General features: G+C 41.5%; 1 protein-coding gene across 2 annotated transcripts in view; it reads left to right on the top strand.

Annotated features, from left to right (window-relative positions):
- The first annotated feature begins 11,320 nt into the window (after positions 1-11,320).
- Positions 11,321-25,507, top strand: part of LOC147638362 (putative methyltransferase PMT3) — a 40,485-nt gene continuing 26,298 nt past the window's right edge. Inside the window, exons 1-3 of one of the 2 annotated variants that reach the window (XM_086798288.1) lie at positions 11,321-11,709; positions 12,632-13,015; positions 13,175-13,339. In XM_086798288.1, coding sequence (XP_086654414.1) covers positions 12,647-13,015; positions 13,175-13,339 — 534 coding nt within the window. In that variant the 5' untranslated portion in view covers positions 11,321-11,709; positions 12,632-12,646. Of the gene's footprint in view, positions 11,710-12,631; positions 13,016-13,174; positions 13,340-13,569; positions 13,707-25,507 lie in introns of those variants that run through there. The other variant, XM_086798289.1, reaches the window with a different exon arrangement.

The raw sequence follows: 25,507 nt of genomic DNA, 5'->3' as shown, positions 1-25,507 counted from the left end.
CTCTCTCTCTCTCTCTCTCTCTCTCTCTCTTCCTTTTCCTCTCTTCTCCTTTCTCTTTTCTTCATTGTTTCTTCCCTCTCCTCTCTTCTTCTTTAAAACCCTATTTTTAAATTTATCCTTTTTCTCTCTATTTATTTCTATTGCTTTTTTGCTCTCTATATATCACCTCTTCTCTTTCTTATATTTTTTTAGGACTCTTTCTACCTTGCTCAATTTCCTTCCAAGTGATTGTATTCGGCAATCTATTTCTTCTCTATCATGCTACTTGCTCGTCCTCTTTTTTACATGGCGTCTCCTCAATTCCAAAGAGAGACACGAGTGTCCTTGATATTCAACGGTACCAAGGCAGCTACAAGGATCGTTTTGCATGTAGACCCCACTGTGGATACTATCCATGGAATTGGTTTGCCGCGTCATCATTGTGTGGCAAGCCAAAGATTGCGTAAGTGTTATTTTATCTCTCCACCTTTCTAATTATGCTCTTTTTTAATGTTTTTTTTAATAGCAATCTGTCTTGTATATATCGATGTGTTTAGATTGTTGCGATGTGTAAGCACATCAAAGGAAACCCCACATCCAAAGCGTGTAAAACACGTAAAGAGCACACTTGCCAGACAAGCAAGCCAAGAAGTGACAAGTACGAAGAAGAGGAAAAAAGTGCAAGAGGAAGATGATGATGATTGGACTCTTCCTCGAAGGAATACAGGTCGAGTTATCAAGTCTTTGAAGAAAGGCACTTCTTCAAAATCCATTGAAGAAACTAAGGAAGTAGGAGAGGTGGACGAGGGAATTGAAAAAAGAAGGGGAGAATGAAGACGGTTTCATGGCGACTTATGCAACTCGCTTGGATTAGAACTCCTACAAAGTCTTAACAAAGTGAAGGCATTTTTTATCCACTTTTTATCAAACCTTACATAAGGTTTTTTTTGGATTACCAAGAATAACATGTGTGTGTGTACATTGTAGTTTTGGTGAAATCCACTTCTTTGCCACCTATTCCCTTGTGCAAACTTGTGCCTAATCCCTCTATATGATGAGCGTAGTTTAGGTACAAGAAGATGGCAAGGAAACTCTATATGAATGGCTATGTTGCCGATAGATGCAAACTCATTTCCTATATCTCCTCATCCCATAATCCTGTTAGAGAAGTGACTCAAGATGATGTTATTGCATGGGATGACATCTAGCGAATTGACAAACGAGGACTTCAAGAATATGATCAAAGGCACAAAGTAAAAATTCATGAGCAACAAGATGTTGTTTGTGTAGGACAACAATCACCGAGTTGTGGCATGGATGGAGGAGATTAATAAATGCGAATCTACTTAAATTGCCTACTTTTTGAATACGGTCTTTTGTTTTATAAAATAGTTTTGGGACTAATTAGATTCGCACTATCTAATTGTAGCATTCAAGAATGTCTTATCAAGATATCCTTGTGTTGACGCTATCCTTATTGAATTCAATGAGGATAGTGAAGGGGAGGTTCTCATATAGTGATAACTTGCTTAAAGAAGAAAGAAAATATATGTCTTAAGTCTCTTTGAATTTGGAATATTCGACGTACTATATTTCAATCTTTCATCACATAATCTTAAATTTTTTTGCCATAGGATGAATGAAGTGGTCTATGTTTCTTCATCTCCTGTGGACAAAGTGTGCCTCGTTAGGGCGCTTAGGATGGCAAACAAAGAAATAATTATGAAGCACACTAGAGAGATAAACAAGGCATGGATGGACAAGCATGCCTTGACGTAGAAAAAAAAGGGTCGCCAATCCTAGCATAATTGCAACCTTTCGAAACTTTCCCAAATAGTATTCCAGGTAAACCTTCAATATTTTGACACTTGCAATATATGATTAACATTTGCATATTATCCACTAATGTTGTAATTCATGAATAATAGGATGAGTACCTCGTAGCCACCCGAGATATTGACCCCCTAGTAGATAGATTGCATGCACATGAGTTTAAAGAGAAATGGAGAACTGCATTTTATAAAGATGAAAGAAAGGGGAGGCATACTAAAAGGTGGCTGGCGGTGATTGCAAACCCTACACAAGGGGAAGGTTTCTTTGAATAAGAAATCCTACACTCTTTTCTCTATCTATCTCGTAGAGGCAACAACATTTTATGGTTTTAATGTTGCGATTTAATTTTGGTCTTATGTTGTAGATGACTAGTGCAAGTTAATTGGGATGAGAAACTGGAATGTTTGACAAAGGATAAGCTATATAGCTTAGCTCGTTGTTGCCAAATGACCACAAAGTACATATTTTGGATATTTTGATTGATGGCAATTTGCAGAGGCTAAAGGATCCACAAATCCCTAAAAGTAAGTAATAATTACTTTCCCTGTCTTCTTGATATATACAAAGAACTCTATTTTGCTTGAATAACAATTTCAGTGACAATGCAACAAATGCAAGTTATTAAGGGATTGGCTTAGAAGATAAGCTATATGGCATGGGATTGGAGCCCAGGGTGTAGCTGTTCTTGTAGAAATATCAAAAAAATACAAGGTAAATTTTACAGATACATTCCTGGAGGACCTCACCAATCTTAAGAGACTATGTTTTGGGAAGCTATTTGAGGAAATGGTGGGATCCCTGTAGTGTGATGATGACATTGTGATGTTATATTCAAAGTATAATTTTAGACTTGTTACATACAATCAAAACTAGTGTGATGTAGTGTGATGATGACATTGTGATGTTATATTCAAAGTATAATTTTAGACTCGTTACATACAATCAAAACTATGTGATGATGGTATGGTGATGTTAAATTACATATATGGGCAACGGGTTAGATTTAGACAAACAACAATGGAAAAAGCTAAGGGATTGCTCCCTACTATGAGACAAAAATGCCAAAAATGTTATGACCTATTTCGGTCACTCCTAGAAACACATTCACACTGAAGAGCTTACCTTTACATAAGCACAATTGTTTTTCTGATGGTGGCCAAGCTTAGGCACACCACTTCAAGAGCTCCACACCTCCATGCGTAGCAATTCTGTGCATTGTCACACCACCATGTTGGATGACCTCCCACCTCACACCACCACCACGTTGGATGACCTCCCACCTCAAATCACTCACACACACTCACTATCATGCATTAGAGTAGGTAATTAGAAAGAGGATCAGAAGAATAAGACTCTATTACACAATGGGAGAGTATCCTACATTCTGAGAGATAGTGACTTATATATAAACCATAAGTGTTCACACACACTTAAATTATGGTTTCCTAGGTGCCCAAGGCTCATAAGTGGCCTGTTGCTTATATAATGCTTAGTCTCATAATACGTGGATGATGTACATTTGTGGGGAATGCTAGCTTGTCGCACGCTCTTAGAGGAGCTAGTATAACCATAAATATTCTATCAAACCATTTTCAAGTGCATGTCCAAGTTGTAGATTTGGACATCGTTACTTCATAGTTTGATCATACATGCTTTTGGTATCTCTTTCTTTGTTGCTAGTTGATTTTGAATTATAATGGCAACACCTGTTAACCCCAAATGGCTTAACATCTCCCCAAGTTTCTTGATCTTGATCATGTCCTCATTGATGATTGAGTAGAAGATTTTGTTGTGGTGGTGGGGAGAATTGAGAAGCTATGTTATTGATGCTTTTGGTGTTGGTCCGCCGGTGGTCATTGTTCCTCCATAATAAATAACAAAGTTAGTAAAATGGGGTGATGATTTTTATGAACATTGTAATCTTTATGATAAAAGCTGGCCACATCCATGTTACCTAGTCATTTATTTAAGTTTTGGGCACCCAAGTGCCAATAAGGAGTATCAAAAAAGGCCAGATATATATGTGTCATTTTTCTCGTAATTCAAAGACACAATCCCCCCTTTGTGCTAATTGAGCTCTTGTGTACTCCTTGCTCCTTGCTCTTATGTGTATGTATGAGAGAGAGAGAGAGAGAGAGAGAGAGAGAGAGAGAGAGAGAGAGAGAGAGAGATTTGAGAGGATTAGCTTGTTGTTCTTCGTATATGTGCCTCCCTATGCTTTGTGAGAGTGAGTCCTTGAAAGGTAAAGCAAAAAATTCTTAGTGACAGTACGAGAAAAGGTGAGGTGAGGCTCGGAAGAGTGGAGCTAGCAACCACTACTAGAGCTTGGAGAGGCTATGGAGATCCCAAGCTCGGAAGTGAGGTAAGTATCCCACAATGGTTGTTACACGTTTCCTTCCTTAGGTGAATGGTTGAGAGTCCCTTAGGTGAATGGTTGAGAGTCCCTTAGGAGGTAGAAATGGGCCATAACACAAAAGCACGGCTTACATGACATGCCATGTTGAGGTTTCTTACTCTTTGGCTACACCATAACCTTAAATAATGAAATGTAGCTCTCCCTTTTTGGGGTACCCAAATTGGTCATGTTGCTCATAGGTATTCTATTTTGTGATTTTGGAATCTTTTGTACAATTGAACCAACATAATTCTCAGCTTTCAAAACCTACTAACAAGGTCACAAAGTTCTCTCAATGGGGTAGAATGAGGTGGTAATATTGGAGGTGGCAAGGGCATAATCTATGTTTAATACATGTCTCTTGGTAAAGAATTTCGAGGTCTAGGCACAATTGAAAGAGAATTCAAAAGTGCAAGTAGGGCTAATGCCTAGGTGTAGGAAGCATAGGGCATTAGCGTTGATTCCACTTTTAAGGGTTTCTTTATAAGAAGTGTTATAATGCTAGAAATGAGCACGGTGTGGTGAGATCCTTAGTTTGTAGAGACACTTCATGATGCTGGTATGGTTTGAGTCAAAGACACTCCATGCTAGTACAATTTTGGTGGCAAACAAACCACATCTCCTCTATATGGTATAGGTGAGTACGTCCCTAGTATGATCTAACTCTCTGGGGTTGGTGGGCCAATGTTGGCAGACAATTAAGTAGGTTATCTACTACTAACTCGTCAACACTTTTGTCCTACTACACCCCTTTTGACGTGGATGCTTTGGAGGATGTATCCCCTTACTCTTGGTTGGAATGGATAACTTCCATATCCCTATCCTCATTGTGTGCAAGGTTGATCACCTCATGGTAACATTTATCCTGCTATGCCCCTTTTGACGTGGATGTATCCCCGTACTCTTGGTTGGAATGGATAACTTCCATATCCCTCTCCTCATTGTGTACTAGGTCGATCGCCTCATGGTAACATTTACCAGGCATGTAATGGCTAGACTTGTCATGGTAACATATGTCAAACATTGCCTGGTGGACCTGTAGAGGTGATCATGGATTTTATTGCTCTTTAATCCAATGAGGAATTGGAAGATGAGTGAATCATTATTGAGCCTTTCTTGAGGACTGTATCGTAATCTCATGGATTTAGCATCCTCTTGCTTGAGATTGTAGACTTGCATAATGGATAGTCCATTGCACTCTAGTCTAGCCAGCCAATGACTTAAAATAGTTCATTGCACACTAGTCTAGCCTATGTACAAGAAGTCAATGACTTTCCTAATTTCTTTTTTTAAGCACAAAGTAAGGCCACTTTATAAGATATGATGTCATCTTACAAAAGATAGTCTTTGTTACAAAAATACAACATATAAAATTAAGATGGAACAAGGCCATGTTAATTTGAGTGTTTAATAAAAGAAACATAATGGACATGTTAACTTGAGTGTTTAATAAAAGAAACACATTGGGCTTAAAACCTTTTGCAATCACTTGTTCATGGCTGAAAATTTGGTCAAAACTGAAGTGTTTTAAGCTAGAACTTTAGCATTTCCATGCATGACCATAAATTTCAGTCAATTGACCCAAATCAGGCAAGGATTTGCACAAAGGAGGCCCAATGCACATAGCCCAACCTAGGCTAATAAAAATTTGAAGTTTTTACATGGAGATTTAAATGGACTGAGAAACCCATCTGGTTTCCATGCATGGTTCTAGAGGCCATCCTAGGCACTTTTTTTGCAATCTAACTCTTGCTTATAATTAATTGAACTAGCCATCTGTCAAGTTTGGTCCCATTATGAAAAATATGTTTTTTTTTCTATTTTTGGTACCCTAGGCTTACTAGGTTTCCATGCCTAGCCAATTAGACAGTGAAAAAGTAGGTATGAGGTACCAATAGTGTTAAACATTGTGCCAACATTCTACCTATCAAAAGTTTGGTGCCAATCAGATCTAGTTTGTTCTTGAAATGGATCAAACCAAGATCCATCCGCACTCAAGCATTGTTGGTTGAAAATTAGGCCAACTTAGATGGGTTTCCAAGCTGAATTCAAACCTAATTTCACTTGGTTCCAATGGCCCTATCTTGTATCCGATACAAATAAGATTTTGTATCAAGCTAGACACATAGAAGGTCTACTTGGCCATCAACTTAGGTCTTAGAACAAAGACCTTGTGCATTTGAGAGATTTGGACTAAGAAATTATCCTAGAGGATCAATTTTCCATGCCTAGTTCTAGAACTTGCACCAGTGATTTGTTCTTAGAACAGACAATTGCAAAGTGACACCAGTTGTAGCCACATGCCAAGTTTGGATTTCTCGTGATTATTCTACTACTCCCGCCTTTACTGGTTTCTAATGCGCCTAGATAAAATTAGCAACAAGTAGAGAGCAAAAAAGTCACTCCGAGATGTCAACAATGTCAAGCGGTGTATTGACTACTTGCTTATCTGATCTTGTGTCTTCTTAACATTGTTTGGTCTTGTTTCAAAATAATCCAAAGAGCTCGGACATGCTTGTTTTTAGTATAAAATAAGTAATTCGGGTGGTTTTAGGGCTGAATTCAAGCAATTCCATGCTTAAAGCAAGTACGATTTTACACAAAAAAAAAGACCCATTACCCAATCATAACCCAACCATGTCTAGACAAAATCATAACCCAACCATGTCTAGTCAAAATCATAACCCAACCATGTCTAGTCAAAAATTATGAGCTGCTTCCTTGGTATGTGAGAACAACTGGGACATAGAAACTTATTTGGCTTCCATGCTTGGCTATAGGCCTCTTCCCAAGTAGTGATAAATCATATTTGACTTGATACCAGTTCTCACATAAGTGCTTAAAGTAATCTCACACCAAATCCAGTCTCAATTTAACACCTAAGTGTCATTGCCTATATATAGCAATCCTTTCTAAAATGAGTAGTTATCCTCTAAAAAATAGGGTTGAAGCATATACAGGGTTCTTCACATCCTAAACATCCAAATCGCCACATTTGATACCACATTTGGACAAGTTTTGAACTAGTTAGAGGCCTTTTTCGACTTCTTTTATAGTAAAAGGCTGAAATTTCTATATCTCTAGGATTTGGATTTCTTGGTAAAAAGAACATTTTTGCCGAGGCCATAACTTCTAACCTTAGAGTTCATTTCAGACAAAGTTTTGCACAGAGCTAGTCTATACCTAGAAGTTCATACATAATGTTAACTCACTTCTCTGAGACACGATTCAACTGTCAAGGGAAGTCAGTTTTCCATGTCTGGCTCCAAAACACTCATCTTGAACCTGTTTTAGAAATTGAGCATAGGTTGTGCTCCTAGGCTATGCTTCCAACACAAGGAGCATTTTCACACTAAGCTTTGGCAAGGGAAGAAGGAGCCTTCTCTAATCCCTTGCCTTGAGCCTTGTTGTTACATGTATATATTTTATCATATTTTTGATTAATTAATAATCGTAGAAAAATATGCTTAATTTAATTTGAGCCATGTTCGGACCTCTAAGTTTACCTTGCAGGTTATGACATCAATACACGAGCATAATCTTGTTCTCTCAACATTTTTCTTACACAACTGAGGACAGTTGCTTCCTCAAACAGGAGGAATGTTACAAGTATATATTTTATCATATTTTTGATGAATTAATAATCTTAGAAAAATATGCTTAATTTAATTTATACAGGATTCAGCTTAATGGAATGTGCGAATGTGCACAAGATTATTATATGTGCAAATGTGCATAAAGTTATTTTATGTAACAAATCCCATTAGCAATTATATTTGGGCAAAGAATTTTATATGTACAAACCTTAAGGATTTTGATATGGTTAAAAATATGTAAAGAATATCCCAAAAAGTGGAAAAAGCAAGCCCAATTTGTACGCACATCTATTATTAGTTCCTTGGGCTATTTTTATGAATACAGTTCTCTAAATACTCATGTCGTGGAAGTGGAGCTACACGGCATGGGGGGGAAGATTGCACCCAATCTTGTCTTGATGGTGATGTTGTTCTATTTCTCTTGCCTTGTGTTATGCTATGTTATTTGGTTTCAATTTAATTCAAGTCTTTGTTTTAATTTTTGATGTATTTTTTAAGTTTTTAATTAATTCTTCAAGAAGTACAAAAAGGACCCATGGCACTCGTTCATCTGGCTTTGGCTTAACCTTAATAGATGCACATGCGAGGATAGGGAAGGACGAAGCACTCTCGAAAGGAGCTTGGGAAATTGGAGGTTCTAGTGGGTTTCCAAAATTCACTTTCTATAGTGCCCCGGTGGAAAGAACATTAGGGCACTATAGAAAAAACACTAGTGGCTTTCCAAAATTCACTTTCTAGCAGAATTCACTTTTTATAGTGCCCTAGTGGAAAGAACACTTCCAAGTGCACCTCTGCCTCTTGATTACATAGTGCTTGATTCTCTCATTAGGGAACACGCTTATGCACATTCTTTGATATGAGTATGCTATCAACAATGGCAACCATTTCTGTGGGACACTACTGGAAATCCATAACTGATGGGTAAGGTTACATCATCCAACTCCCAACAATGGCAACCATTTCTGTGGGACACTACTGGAAATCCATAACTGATGGGTAAGGTTACATCATCCAACTCCCACCTACACTCCTCTAGAATTGATGGTAAGGTTACATCATCCAACCCCCAACAACACTCCTCCTAGAATGCATGCAATTCTAGTAAAAGGAGGAGGAGGAGGAGGAGTCGTAGGAGTCCCAACCCCAACACCTTGACTCATTCATGTTGAACCTCCAATTTAATTTGTACACTTGTGAGGCAGGGTGTCTCTCGATGATGTATTAGAATGGGTGAGGCCATTTATTCATAATTCTTTCCACATGAGTTTGTTGAAACCATTTAAAGGACCACTTCCTTCACATCCTACCTATGAAGAGCCACCTCTAATTATTGATTGAGAGGAAATACTTAAACCTAACACAATCATTGATCATTAACACGCTACCATATGCATGGAAACACTTACACACCAAGTATCTTTTAACCTTCAAGAACCATCTTGTAGAAGATACTTGGTGGATGCCTAAGCAATATTTTTGCACTTCTTAAGACCTTATCCACTCATATAAGCAAACATGCAATTAAGGAGAATTGAATGTTATCTAGATATAGAAGATGCTTGGTGGATGCCTAAGCGATATTTTTTGCACTTGTCTAGTTCTTATCCACTCATCTAAGCAAACAAGAAATTGTGGACAATTGCAAACTCAAGCAAGGGGGATGATAACTAGATCCTTTTATGGTAGATAGGGATGCTTAAAATACCATTGCATCATGTTGGTAGTTGGTGTCATGGTAGATAGGGATGCTTAAAATACCATTGCATCATGTTGGTAGTTGGTGTCATGGGTGTTTTCATATTACTAATGGGCTAGTGTTATTGGTATATGTACATTTGGAGCCATGCTAATGTTATAGGTATTACAGATGATCCTATGTTATATACTGAGCTAGTGTTAATAGTGCTATATGTATGTGGATAGCAGTGCAGAGAAGGTGGACACCCAGCACTCATGAAGCACGCACTTCGTGGGCGCAAGCTTGGCTGAGCATAGGTATACTTCATCGTGGGCACAGTAGCGAGTTGGCAACTCATCACATATACTATTCCTAATGCTCTCTCTTCCCAGGCGACTAGGTCACTACCTTCTCTTGCTAATTCTAACCATGAAGGGCGAACAACCATAAAAGGAGATAGCGTAAGGTTGGCTGAGGATGTAGTTTTGGGAAGCTGAAAACGAGAGGAAGCTGTCTACTCACAATGGAGTTCTTCTTGTAGAGATCAAGCTCCCTCAATCACCATGAAAAGCATGATGCTATCATGCTAAGCTTAAAGGCTTGAAGATTCAAAAGGGTAGGCTACTTTTCCTATTATGTTTGTGCCTATTATATGTTGTCATGTTGGGATTGATTGTATGTAACTAACATGGTTGGCATTGTTGAGTAGGCTACTTTTCCTATTATGTTTGTGCCTATCATATGTTATCATGTTGGGATTGATTGTATGTCATGTTGGGATTGATTGTATGTAACTAACATGGTTGGCATTGTTGAGTAATAAGTGATGAGCACTATGACAGTGCCGACTAGCATGTAAGGTTGCACATTTTCGTTTACAGTTTCATGCAGAGCTACTTTATTTATATGGCCATGTGCCGACATTTTGTTATTATATTTGCCACCCATTTTGTATAATCAGGGCTATATTTTGTGCACATGTGAGTGCAATTATTTATGTTTGCAACCTTAGTTTTGCAAGAATTATGGTTATTTTTGTAAAAGACAAGCCCAATTTTATAAGGAAAGCTAATTACGGCTTCTATTTTTGAAGAAATATAAAAAATACGGCGTGTGGGAAGTGGAGCCACTCATACCTAATGCTTTGTCTTGTGTTAAGTACTTTATGCTTTTATGTGTTTTCATATGCTTTTGCCATGGTTGATCTATGCCGTTCAATTCTATCTTGAAAGGTAAGTGAGTGGAAAGGTAAGTGAGTGGTGAGAGATTTGTCTTTGTACTAATAAATGTAGTGTCTTACAAAGGAGATTAGAAGGAGTAGGTTTAAAAAGGCCATAAATTTTAAGGACATTCCTTGATAGAATGTTGAGCTATAGCCCTCAGCTATGGGTAGTGGAAGGAGGTGTAGTCAATGGCAACCCTCGATAGACTCTTGAGATATAGCCCTCAATAGCCATTAGGATTAGGGATGGGTTGCAAGGTGGCTAAGGGATGTGCATGGGCGGGTCACGGAGGGTTCTAGTGGGTTATCTTAGACCTTGGCTATCCAAAGGGACGGTGTGAAATTAATAGGGTTAGAAATATGAGAGCCTAGGCTCTAGCAAAGAGGATTGGTGACTTCTTAGCCTTTGAGAAGTGGAAGGTGAAATCACGTGTTTGATCAATGGTGAAATAAGTGGGCTTCGAAGCCTTAAAAAAAAAGAGGCCAGCCTTTGAGAAATTGGGGTTGCGATTTTGTTTTCAATTTCTACAAAAAAGCTACGGCGTTGGGGCCTACATGTTGGCAAATTGCAATGGGCATCCACCGACGCACCATGCACATGTCTGGCACCAGAGAGGGGGAGATGGGGGCCACTTCACGAGGCTCCATGAGGTGTGGTATGCCGCGTATGCAAAACACAAGATTAATTATTTATTTTTCTTTAGCACCGAGATTAGCTTCGAATCGGAAACGTGTACAGAGAAAAGCAGCAGAAGCTCTCACTCGTCGGTGTTTTGTTCCTCCTGCACTACATTAGGGTTTTTTTCTGCAGCTTGCAGGAAGAAGACCTGCTCTGCGTAGCTCAACTTGCACAGGATTTTCTTCAAGCACAACGATGGCGCTCCAAGAAAATGCAGCAGAAGAGGCGATATTGCTCGGGTCATCTTCAGAAGCCCTCGGATGAAGAAAAGAAGAATAGAAAGCTTCAACGAAGGCAGCCATTTCGGCGTCTTTCTGCCTCCACTAGGTAAGGCTTTCTGCTGCCCGCATTCCATTATAACCTGCGCTCAATATTGCAAGCGAGATTTATTCTTTCTGTCTAGTCCTCATCTGAGCATTAGCATTAACAGCAAGGGCAACCATATTAACGTCAGGTTAACCAGACGCAGCATCACCTTTTCCCAAGGAAAGCGCGGGCAACATTAGTTTAGGCAAGTATCTACAAAATTAGGGTTAACAATCAGAGCGGAGGACAACAATTATAGAAAGGTTAAAGCATTAGTTCATGCAAGCATCAAGAGAATATGGTAATTAATCAGCATTTAGACGTATGCTTGAGCAAGGGCAAAGTTCTTAGGTTAAACCATCAAGCTTTAACGATAGCTCTACCAATTCATCTTCAGCAGTAGATTTAACACTTAATTTTCAGCATTAGGTTTAACCATCACAGCAAGGCGAGTTCTTTAACATTAGGTTCAACAATCAGTGCAAGGCCAAGTGTCTTTGGAATTAGGTTAAACAGTCAGAGCATGGACAAACATCTGAACAATCATTTCTGTTATCAGAGAAGAATAGCAGGCTGGGGGGAAGGTTTTTGCAAAGCATCATTTTTCCGAAATTCCCAGTTCCTTCAATGTCACAGTTTTTGCTGCTTGAACTTTTTGACGTTGTCCACCTAGACCTTTTCTGCAATTTAGCGTTCCTTACATCTGCAACTTTTCTTGTTTAGCTGTTACTAGTGTCCATGGCAAGATCATAGCATTTCTCTCTCTCGATAAAGCCATGCTTGGAATGTGAAGCATCATGACACAAAGGTTTATATCTTTCTGTTAAATTAAGCCCTAGATTACAGATCAGGCGTTGCTAGCATGCCTTTGATGATGTCAAATCAGGCTTTCCCAACATGACATGGATCACAGGTCTGCTTGCTGTCTTATTTCTTTGTGCAGGCTTTGAGCTGCTGAATGTGGGGAAAATACAGCTTGGTTAAGATGAGGGGCCGCAACGATGGTTCTCAGAGAAAACGCCTGGTTCTCTCAGTGTGTCTGATGCTGGTGGCTCTGTCTTTTGTGTGTGTGTATTATGGCTCCTTCTTCAGGTCCACTCTTCAGCACAAAAGGGAGTCATCACGTGTGCAAGGTGATGCGGAGTTGCTCTCAAGAAGATTTGGGAAAGAGGTTGATGAGGATGATGAAATGAATAATGCTGGCTTGAAGACTGGGGAAGATGAGGAGATTCTAGACAAGGATGGTGCTAAGATCAGACAAATGAAGCAGGAGACTTTTGACAATGCAGCAGACAGTGTTTTTGATGTATCCATCAAGACCTTCCCTGTAAGTTATACCTCTTCTATATAATCCACAAAGTGGCATCTCTCCTCCATTTGCTTTCAGATGTTTCACCAGTTGGGGTGAAAAATTCAGCCTAGATAAATCTTGATTAGATTCAGTGTGGTCATGAACTGGATGTTGATTGCTAGAATGACTTGTCAGGTTTGTGATTCGCGTCACTCAGAGCTGATACCATGCCTGGATCGACATCTACACAGCCAGCTTAAATTGAAATTAAATCTCACACTCATGGAACATTATGAGCGTCATTGTCCTCCCTCACACCGTAGACTTAATTGCCTTATACCTCCACCTCCAAACTACAAGGTATGCACACTTCTGCTACATCTGTTTGCGTCCAGAAATTCTATCATTACAAGTTATAACTGCTCTTTGATGTTTGCTCTGGACTGTATGATAACACTGAAACAAAGTATATTTCTTGTCATGGTTGCTTATGAAATTCTTTGGCAATATTTCTCTCTTAAACTGTTGTGCTAAGGCTGGATAGACAACCAACCTCTGCTCTGTTCACTCTTCTGTTTCGTGTCATGCAGATCTGTGTTGTTAGGATCATCTTACAACGTCTAAAAATTGAACCACATGCTTCAGTGGGGCCCATCCAGGTTACCTGTCGGGGATGGACGGGCAAGCTTGCCTGTCCAACTTTCTGCTCGTCATATGCGCAAGGAAGGTTGTGTATCCAGCCTAAGTTTAATCTGCTGTCTGATGTCATCCGACGGCTGTTACAAGGTTTAAGCTTTTAGTTCTACCTCATGCTCTCCCCAAGTGGAACAGAAACCATACTTAGCAATGTTGACCTTAACTCCTTTGGTACTTTTTCTAACTTTTTAATGTGTTGACAGAAACCAAATTTTATTGCTATTCTACCACCATCTACAAACACGTTACTATAACCAGGGCCGCAGCCTTTGATTGTTTGATATCTCCTCATGACTCTTTCGTCTTTGTTTGTCACATGCACAGATGTGGACATGCTTAAATCCCCTATTGTAGTTGGGATTAGGAGCCTTTTTAGGCATTGACCAGCCTGTTTATGGGATTTTTGGTATGTTGTTGTCCAAGGACCTGGTTGACAGCAGTCAGGTAGATGTAGGGGCAATTTCATGAGCCTATAAATAGCAAGGGTCAGGTCAGTCATTAGCCATGTGATGCTTGATAGGTGGGACAAGTCACAGGCTTAGGTTTTCCTTTTGGAGGCATGTTGGCTAAGGTCTATGTACAGATTGATACATGTTGGCTAAGGTCTATGTACAGATTGATACATGTTGGCTATGGTCTAGGGCATGTTGGCTAGGGTCTATCTATACCCACTATTGGGCATTGATGACGTTAGTGGGGATGTCGCAATATCTAGTCCATACTATGCATAATGGAGTTGATAGTTATATAGTCTTGTGGGTTGACTACCTTGAGTAAATAACATGCACGTTCCTAAAAGGTGAATTTGGGCATGTTCTTGGATTCATCTAGGTATATACATTTTGATACATATAAACAGAAAATACTGTTTCGGCAATATCTGGAAGGTCCACATAGACCACACCCAAGGATTATCTGACCTATAACCGAAACCCTAACGAGGTTTCATTGACATGAGGTTGTCGTATGCATGGCATGACCGTGATGGATTGTGGCTAGCGACTCACTACCCAACCATACGTTCAGTGTCTCAAACCACCCCCGAGCCTGAGTGTCAAATCCCCACGAATCTCCTTGTAGAACGCTCTTGAAACAAGACTTGAAACCTGCAAAACAAAGCCAAATAACGTGAAGGGGGTGCAGGCCTGACTCACCACCCAACCATGACAGCCGTGGGGCAAAACCCACAAGTCTTGGCTGTTCCCACCGAGCCACGAGCTGAGCTAACTAGCAAGACGCACCGACCAATCTCTACCCCATGACGTCCCATACCGCCAAGGAGCTACCCTCGCGGGCCTCGAGACTGTTTTGCTGGCCTCAACTGCATGAAGCAGGTGCATGTCTGCACTAGATCCAAGCTCTTGACCATAGAGCTCTCACAAAGACTCGCGAGACTCTATGAACAACTAACCTTGGCCACCCTTTTATAGACTCTTGGCTGGTCATTGGGCATCCACACTTGGGCGCCTGCCCGTCCATACTTGGGTGCCTGCCCGCCGTCAGTCTATCCCTAGCCCAGCTCGCCAATCAGCCTGCTTAGCTCCAAGCTTCCCCAAGCCTTGAAGCTAGTCTTGTGTGCGTGCAGCACACGGTAGATACACTTTGTGCACATGACATTGCGGTCTGATTGCCACAAGCCTATTTGGTACTGATGGCCCCAACCTAGCGTTCCATACCACTAGGCCAAACCACCCACCTTGTAGCTCCATGGCCACGAGATCCTGCATGCTTCCTTGGTACCCCCAGGCCACCTTGTGACTACTTGACCTCTTATGTCTAATAAGTGATGCCAAGGTCACTTACATAGTAATAACCCGGCTATTATTGGCCCTTGCACGTTTTCAAGTGACAGTTTTAGGCCTGGCTCCATAGGAGTGGAAACAGGTTTACAATGTGTCATTTGAAAGCACTCAAGAAGTTGCTATATGTATCTCTGCTGAGATAGCATAATGCTCACATAATGCCCCCTCAACGGGTACGAAGCGTATACCCAAATAATAATGCAATAAACCCGGATCTGTGACCTCAAAATCATGCTGCAATTCGGCTTTGAAAGCTGAAATTTCGTCATCAAGACCGGTCACGAGCATAAGAGTAAGGATCAACACTTTGTCCCCATTGTGGGGCAAACATAAACAGTACTTTCAGTTGGATTCCAACCCTTACTTGCAATCATAATAGTGACAGAATGAATGGTAGTCATACGTGACGTGGGCGCAAAAGTTTCCTCATAATCAATGCCCTCTTACTGGGCATAACCTTTGGCATACAAGCGTGCCTTATGGAGATACACAGAGCCATTAGGCCTACGCTTCAATTTGAAAACCCACTTCGTGCCTATAGCATGCTTGCCTGTGGGCAAGTCACATAACTCCGAAGTATGATTCTTTTCAATAAAATCTAACTCTGAACGCATGGCTACTACCCAATTGTCATTGTCCCCAATGCATCAGCATGAGAAATGGTCTCCTCATTACATGCTTCCAAAAACTCTCATGTGAGTTACCAGAGGTATACGATTATTGCAGGCCATTATGCAGTCATATTCTTCAAGGCTTTAATGGGGCAGCGGTTTCAGCATATAGTTAGCACACATGACGAGACATCTCCATAAGAGTACGATTACGACACTGCAACACCATTCTACCACAGAGTGTAAGGTGTAGTACACTGATGGGAGATGCCCTTGGACTGCAAAAAAGCTATGAACTAATTAGATAAATACTCATGCCCTTGATCTGAATGCATAGTGACCAATTTATGTCGTGAAGCATTTTCAGCCAAGGGAAGAAAGGCTTTGAAAGCTGAAAATACATTTGATTTGGCCTTCAATCCATAAACCCAAGTATGCTTGGTGAAGTCATCAATGAATGTAACAAAATATAATTGACCACCAAAGGATGGTGCCCTCATGGGGTTGCATATATCACTCACTGTAAATGAGTTGCAATGGTCGTGTAGCTCGCAGAGTTACCATCCTTGGGAAAAGAGTGCCGATGCATTTTTCCTAGTACACAACCCTCGCATACATGCTTCGCAGGTAGTTGCAATGGTGGCAGCTCATGAACCATATTATGTTTCTGCAAGCGCACAAGAGAAGGAAAGTTCAAGTTACCAAACCAAGCTTGCCACAACACGGTGTCACATAACATAGATGAAGTGGAGACAACCAAAGCATCATGAGAGTTAGAGACCCTGTCATAAGCATCCAATCTGTACAATCTGTTGCATATTGTGCCAGAAATGACTAAAGAGTCTACATCTCGATGGTCATAGATTATGCAACAATGATCAGTAAACTGAACCTTAAAGCCAGTCTTTGCTAAAGCAGACATAGAGATTAAGTTATTACATATGCCTGGCACATACAGTGCATCATGTAACATAAATGCATCACCATTCACGGTCACCATGATAAATCTTCAAAGTGAAACGCCTAAATTTTTGAAACTTTGAGATTTGAAGTTCAAATATTAATGGTAGAGATGTCTTTTATACTTGGTGTTATCACTCGTGGTAATGTATTATGTGAGTAATTTTGAGATTTTCACACTAGCAAATAGTAGACCTAGCATCTCTCTCTCTCTCTCTCTCTCTCTCTCTCTCTCTCGACTTTATATATATATAGGTGTTTTGGTTCGGCGTTTCAATTGGTGCTTGTCATAGAGTGAAACGTTTCGGATTGAAACTCCACATTTCGGATTGAAACATTTCGGACTTGAAACGTTTCATGGTGATGTTGTTGACACCATTACATGCTATCAACTCCACATCCCCAATGCCTTTAATGGCATATGATGCATCATTAGCACATAGAACTGAACCACATGAGGGTGCATCTCTCAAGGTAGCAAATAGCTTCTGACAAGAGGTAATGTGCTTTGTGTTAGAAATTGCGCATCTTAGTGTTATGGGGCTTTCTCTGTTTTATGGGCTTCTATCTATTTTCTCCTTATTTAATAGGTCCTGTAGCATGTGGAAGCTTCGCGGTCGAATCGGTAGCTTCAATGCTCAGAATTCAGTATCTCTCTCTCTCTCTCTATATATATATATATATATATAGAGAGAGAGAGAGAGAGAGAGAGAGAGAGAGAGAAGAGGACACAGTATTGGGTCCCAAATATCCTTTGTAGGGCCCCCACCACAAGTGGTGTAGTTGCTTTATTAGAATGATGTAAATCAAAAAAATAAAGAGAAAATCTTGACCTACACTTTTCACCTTGGTTGAAGTCTTCTCCTTGGTTGTCTTGGTCCTTGGAAGCATCAGCCCCTTGTGAATTATGAGATGCTTTCATCGTTTTCTTGGCTAGAGTATTTATATCCCCTTAGTCCTCTAGTCGGCCAGTTATACAAGCCTCACGACTAGGTCGTGGTAAATTATGCATTTAACTAGTTTCATACCACATAAGTAGCTGGCCAAATCGCGCACGGCTGGGACAGTACCCAAGTTGTTGGGCAGCATTGCACATGGGTGTGGGACTGCTTCCCACACCTGGCCGACGTGTTGGGTAGGGCTTATATAGCCTTGTCGGTTGCCTGGCAAGGCCCCATAGAGCTGGCCAATAGCCTGCCTAGCCCAAGCAAGGATTGGTGGGCATTGCGTGGGGCCTTCCTGGCCCCTTGGGGTGGCTCTAAGCTGCCCCTTGCGCCCACTGCTAAAGCTCTAAACATGAGGTTAGCGCTAGACAAGGCGCTTTTGACAAAGCCACCTTGAGATTCTTGAATGCCTCCAATGCTCGTGGAGTCATTCGAATTCACTGCCTTCTAGTCTTGACACCCTTTAGCAGATCGGTGAGATCCGCCGAGAGGTCGGAAAACTTGTCTATGTGGGTGGAGTATGCCTGGCATATACCCACAAAGGATCTGATGTCAAACACAGTCTGTGGTACTACCCAATTGACAATCTTGGCCACCTTGGCCGGATCAAGTTGGATGCCCTCGGCATTGATAACGTGTCCAAGGTAGTGAACCTCGAACAAATAAAATTCCGACTTCTCATTGACGTAAAGCTCGTTGCTTTCCAGCAACTTTAGGACTTTCTCCACATCAATGTCATGCTGCACAACGGTATTTGAAATACTAATATGTCGTCCAGAAAAATGAACACATACTTTCCTATTAAGTCCTTGAACACATGCATCATCATGCGGTTAAATGTGGTTGGGGCGTTTGTCAAGCCAAAAGGCATGACAACAAATTCATAGTGGGCCCGTTTTGTACGGAAGGCTGTCTTGGGGATGTCTCCCTCAACAATGCTTACTTGGTGGTACATACTCTTCAAGTCTAATTTCGAGAACACCTTGGCTTCATTCAACCTCTCGAGAATGTAATCTATTCGAAGCATTGGGAACTTACTCTTGATAGTCAGCTTATTGAGTGCACGATAATCGACACACAATCGAGAAGACCCATTCTTCTTCTTGACAAACAGGATCGGAGTTGCAAATGGCGACACTGGGACGTATGAAGCTAGATTGCAATAGTTCTTGGAGTTGGCGTTCCAACTTCGATTCCATTGCCTTGGAAAGGCGGTATGGAAACTTGCTTGGGGGATCCGAGCCTGGGAGGAGGTCTATTCTGTGGTCCTCCGAGTCCCGAAGAAAAATCTTCTGGAACTTGTCATGGAGAACGTGATACTTCTCTGAAGCCCTGGCCACCATTTGGGTAGTCTGGATGTAAATCATCACACACTGTGTGTCTTTCTTGATTTCTCTTTTAGCCTGTAAATGGCTTATGAGAGGAAAGTTCGGGAAATTGAGTGCTCTGTCTTGGGAAAGATCCCGTTTGGTTATGGCCTTTCCTCCCTGAGGTAGTTTCCTTGGGAGTGGCAAGTTGGGAAGTCTTGGGCTTTCCACCATTGTGCTTCATTTCAGCACTTTGCGCAAGTGAGAGTGCGTCTTCGAAGGTGGTTGGCCTAAACATATGCACCTCCCCCTGGATTTGTGTGTCCAAGCCATAAAGGAACTACCCTTTCTTGTCCTTGTTAGATAAGCCCAATTGCAAACATAAGTTTAAAATTTTATTGGCAAATGTAACTGGACTCACTGATCGGAAGCCAAAACACAATTATAGTTCACTTAACAATTAAGAGTGGAACATGTTCTTATAAGGTGAATTTGGGCATGTTCCTAGATTCATCTAGGTATATCTTTATGCTGTATTAGCGGATATGCAAATTTCACATTGTGAAGTTTTCGTCCAAGTTGCAGCCAGTTGATATTATGTTAATTTTTTCTATCTTTAGTGGTGCATATGCTCTATCAACTACCTTTTTGTTGTAATAATTCTTTCTATTTGTTATGATCCTTGGTGCTAGGCTTCATTATGGCTGAGTTTGCCTTGTATCTCCGAAGCTCTGACAGAAACTCAGTACACAGACCTTTGTATGAATGTATGCTGTGTGTGTGTGTGGGAGCATATATTGATACCAAGTTCTACACCCACTATTGGGCACTGATAACGTTAGTGGGGATGTCATAGTATCTAGTCCATACTATGCATGATGGAGTCGATGGTTTTTTGTCTTGTGGATAACTACCATGAGGTTATAAATTGCACTTTCTTATAAGGTGAATTTGGGCATGTTCTTGGATTCATCTAGGTATATATTCAATGGAACAATACAATAAAAACAAAGCTGAAAATAAAATTTTACTCTTGACACCACCCCCCCTCAATACTATTGTATTTCTTGGAGTATTTATAAGTACAAGGTATATGTGCTTACACCAAGCCATATTTTGCCATAACAGAATCCATGCAAAATGAAAATCACAAACCAGGCAAATGTTCTGGTCGAGTAGAGAATCCACGGATCAAGAATTCGATCACGAACAATCTTCACCTTTCCTAGGTAGAGCTAGGTGGTCACCCAGTGTTCCCGGACCATGCACAAACAGGCACTCTCGTACTCACTCTCACCTACACCCTTCCCGGTGATAGATATGTTGGTTCTCCCAAAAACAAGTCGGCTCCTTAGGTGTGAGATATGGGCTGGTCCAACTCTTCGAAAAAAACAGCGAAAATACAGGTCGGCTGTTCAAAAGGGCTCCCAATAACTAGTTGACTCCTTTTGTGTGTGATTTGGGCTTGGGCTGGTCAACTCTTTGAAAACAGCAACAATGCAAATAACTAGTCGACTCCTTCTGTGTGTGATTTGGGCTGGGCAACTCTTCGAAAACAGCAACAGTGCAAGTCGGCTGTTCCAAATGGCTTCCAATAACTAGTCGACTCCTCTTGTGTGGGATTTGGGCTGGCCAACTCTTCGAAAACAGCAACAGTGCAGGTCGGCTGTCCCAAATGGCTTCCAATAGCAATTTGACTTCTTTTGTGTGAACCAATGGGCTGGCCAACTCTTCAAAAATTGCAAAAATGATGGTCGGCTGTTCAGCAAATTGGCTGTCCCCAAATGAAGAAGGCAAGTGGTCGATTATTCTCTCTCCACGTAGCCACTTCACGTAAGTTTCCCCATACACTTTCTTCCTTGCATGTAATTTTGGGTAATTAGGATACAAGCAGGGACACCCCAATAAGTTGGGCCTTAGTCACTTTAAAATATTGTCCACCAACTTATTATTATGTGTGAACCTGTAAGCCTTATAAATTCAAAGGTTAGAATAAAAACATTAAAATAAATGAATACATCATTCTTACCACCTGTTCACATGTAATAAAACATGTCAGAAGATAGGGTACATGGCTCACTGGTAGGTGTCCCCGCTCAGTAAGTGGCACATCATAGCAGGCAAACACACGAATACAAGTCAACGAAAACAGTTTCAGGCATGCAAAGATGAATGCACGTGTGCATGTAATGGGAAAAATCCCCCTTTCATGAAACTTATACAAGACATTCTAGTCGGGTACGAATTTGATGCGACAGAATGTGAAAACCCATGGAGTGACAATCCCATAGGCAAGACGTGATACAAATACGGATCCTTCCATGGAGTGACAATCCCATGGACAAGACACCGTCTTGGCCATACACGGGTGGCACGATACAGGCTCCTGTCCATATGACACGATCCTAGACACACGGATGGCACGAGGCTAGCTCTCGTCCATGTGACACAAGGTAACTGGCCCCTTTCACATGAGACACTGGCCTGGCCTCATGTGAACACGGCACAAATCTGGCTGCTCTATGGAGTGACAATCCCATAGAAAGGGCACCAAAAATGGAGATAACTAAATGGGTGGCCAAATGTTGACATCAAACTGAAGGACTGGTTGCGCGTTTTGATGCGCTCCCCTAAACTCGTCTTCGAGTCGCTCAAGGTAATGGAGCGGTAGAAACCGTCGCTTAAGGTCGAGGACAAATTCGTCCCAAGCATAAGCTGCCATACCTAGCTGGTGTGGGCATGAGCCCACTGGGTCCACCAAGGAATGGCCTCACCTTCCAAATACCAACTAGCCAAGATCACTCAGTATCACTTTTCCTAATTGCGGCAAAATATGCTTCAAACTGATGCAACTAGGAATAAAGAGTTGTGGGATCGAGTTTACCATTATACTTACTGAAGTTCATTTTCTCGAGAAAATGACTCGAGGAAGCCGTTGGTGTCATTCTTGCGTCCAAAGCCGCAAGGTATCTTTCGTGTTTTACGCGTCGCCTGGCGTTGTCTTGTGCAGTAGCACGGGCTGTTGCCACACGGTCTTTCATCGGTCGAATCTCCGATGCTCGCATCTGCAACTTGAGCACTGAACTCGATTGCGGTCGCACGTCTTCAAAAGGGTCATGTAGTAGAGGATTTGGACTTTGGGAAACAGAAGGAGAGGAGGAGGAGACGGAAAAAGAGGTGCTGTAGAACGGGTGCGCTCTGCCAGGGCCAGGATTTGCGCCTTCTGCTCTTCCAATTTGGTACCCTGTTCTGCGATTGGTCGCATCATCTGCTAGAATATCTTCTGTTCGTTCATGCCTGCTGTCCTAGAAGGATTGCCTAGTGCACTTTGGTCCCAAGGTTGTCGTTCTCTCTCGTCGTCGTGGCTCCATAGTAGGAAAATGCACTTCCTTTTTGGAGCGCAATTTGACCATCCACTGTGTGTGGGGGACTTCCGGAGGTTGAAAACCAACCGTCCTTCGAGGAACAGGAGTCACACTGAAAGGGGGTGGTCCAACGGAGTCAAGAAACCAACCACACAAGCGAGAAAAAAAATTCTTTTTTTTTTGGGGGTTTTTCTGGCTAAATCTTCACACTTGAAGAAGGCTTTGATACCAATGTAGCATGCAGAAGCTTCGTGGTCGAATCGGTAACTTCAATGCTCAGAATTCAACAATCTTTCATGATGAATATAATGCACAAAACTGTAGTAGATGTGCAGAAGAGAGAGAGAGAGAGAGAGAGAGAGAGAGAGAGAGAGAGAGAGGCAGAAGAGGACACAATATTGGATCCCAAATACCCTCTGTAGGGCCCCCACCACGAATGGTGTATTTGCTTATTAGAATGATGTAAATTAGAAAAATAAAGAGAAAATCTCGACCTGCACTTTTTACCTTGGTTGAAGTCTTCCCCTTGGAAGCGTTAGCCCCTTGTGAATTATGAGATGCTTTCATCGTTTTCTTGGCTGGAGTATTTATGCATAAGGCTGCTGGTCGGCTAGTTGTGAAGCTGGGCTACTGTAGCAATAAATTGCTACACAACTTGCTTATGTGGAATAATGGTAGTAATGCTGAAATATTATGTATCAAATGCTGAAAAATATGGAATAAATCTGAACGGTATTCTAATGCTTTTGCAATGATGTATATGCATCTGGGATGAATGCTATGCAAATGCAGAATGCTTTCTAATGCAAATTCTAAGGTTTCTACTGACTCTATATATTCTGGACAGAGGATTACAATGGGGTCAATGGAGCACTGATGATGAGCCATCTGTCACCATGCACTAAAGTGCAGAGTGCATGTGACATTCCCTTCTGCTTAGCTTGGCGGCAGGTTCATGGCTTCCAAGTAGTCTGCCAATAACTAGGGGTACTCTTGAAAGAACTCCTCATCTAGCCAAACGGCTTCGTGGGTACCTCAATCTCGGCGGAACTTCGTGCAGAATTGACGGAGTCTTCGACCGGAACCATGCTTCCAACGATGAAGAAGGATCTTCTCAGGCTCAATGATTTCTGATTCGTCTGCCACGTTTGGCTGCTGTTCATCTGAAACATCAAACGCTTTTGGTCCAACATATGGTTTTAGCCAAGAAACATGGAAAACAACTTGCATCGTCCAACGGTTAGGCAACTTCAATTTCATGGAGACATCACTTCATTGTAGAAAAGGGTCCAAAACTATGGAAAGAAAGCTTGGGACAACGTTTGTCCACTTGTTTCAATCTCTGTTTCGTGATATGCAAATAGACCATATCCCCTTGCTTGAAGTGGACATCTCGTCTAGACTTATTTGCATGTCTGTGAATTGAATAATGGCCAGGCTCAAAATTGAGGGCCAAACTGGATTGAGTATCAAACTCTTTGGAATAAACATACTGATCGTCTATGCTATCCAAGTCTTTTCTAGAGATCTCGAGAATGGTAGACTCCTGCATGGTCTGGATCCTGGGCTTTCTACTAAGAGCATCTATCACTGGGTTATGTTGACCAGGGATGGACTTGGTTATTCCTCCAAACTGGTGGAAGAGCTGACCTTGTCTGGTGTGCCGATCACTCCACTAGGCACTTGGCATCGTTGGGAGCCACGTAAATGCTTGGTGGTATGTGTTGATTGTAAAAACGCGTCCTTAAAGAACATGTTTCAAATATTTGAGTCCTGACTGCTGATCTAGCTTGCCCTTGAAAGTCTGGGAAAGACAATAGGAAAACTTGCTAGGAGGTTCTATCCCAGGGACCAAATCGATACGATGATCCTCAGGACGAGAGGATGGGATATTGGGTGGAAATTTCTGAATGAGAAAGGAGATCTGCTAACTGAGGGACTGAAGAAGAAGATAAGACAGCTGTTATCGATGAGATAGAAGTTGTCCAAGCATGAGTAGAAATCAATGCTCCTTCCGTCTCCTTGTGGGTAGCTTGGTGGGCCCGGAGATGAGAAATCAAAGGAATGCCAAGAATATTCCTATCGCCACGAATCATGACAGGCTTAGGAAAACCTTAAGAGATAATAAAAGTGTCCTACCCCCAATTGGGAACGGGTTCATACTGGCGAAACCATTGGATTCCTAAAATCATGTCACATCCCAAAAGAGGCGAGACAATGAAATCTCATTGGAATGAGGTCTTTTGAACTTGAAAATGAAACTGTTGTGCCTTTTGAGAAATGTGGGTGAGGAGACCAGGTGTAAACCTGCCCACCTTGTTGGGGTAAAGGCATTATGCCCACCCTTATAGTGTGTACAAGTCCATAAGTTTTATAGTACATAGTACACTTAGTATTTTTAATGTACTAAGTGCACTATGTGCACTAGAGCAAATATACATGTGTGATAGGGGAGTCACACACTCATATACTTTTGAGTTGACTTATCCCCACATGTCTCTCTCTCTCTCTCTCTCTCTCTCTCTCTCTCTCCCTTCTTCTCTGTGTGTGTCTCCCACATGAAACCCTAACTGTTTCAGCTGAGCTTCTTTAGCTCCCTTCAACTGGTATCAGAGCTTGATCACCTCTGCAGTCCTGTCAGGTCAACAGCTGTCCACCACTGCTCTCTGCTGTCAACTGCAGACACTACAGCCACGTCAAATACCTGGTCACACCAGACGGCTGCAGTATAGGCTACAACACAGTTTATGGCCTCTGCCCAGTCGCCTTCTCTCGGCTGACCCCAACGCCTGCACATGACAGCGCTCCACCAAGGCTGTCTCCAGTGCCCGCGACACACACGG

The sequence above is a fragment of the Cibotium barometz genome, chromosome 5 (genome assembly GCF_041138505.1).
Source record: "Cibotium barometz isolate CiBa-2024 chromosome 5, ASM4113850v1, whole genome shotgun sequence".
Classification (NCBI taxonomy): domain Eukaryota; kingdom Viridiplantae; phylum Streptophyta; class Polypodiopsida; order Cyatheales; family Cibotiaceae; genus Cibotium; species Cibotium barometz.
The sequence above is the reverse complement of the archived record's forward strand: the minus strand, read 5'-3'. Positions and strand labels throughout refer to the sequence as shown.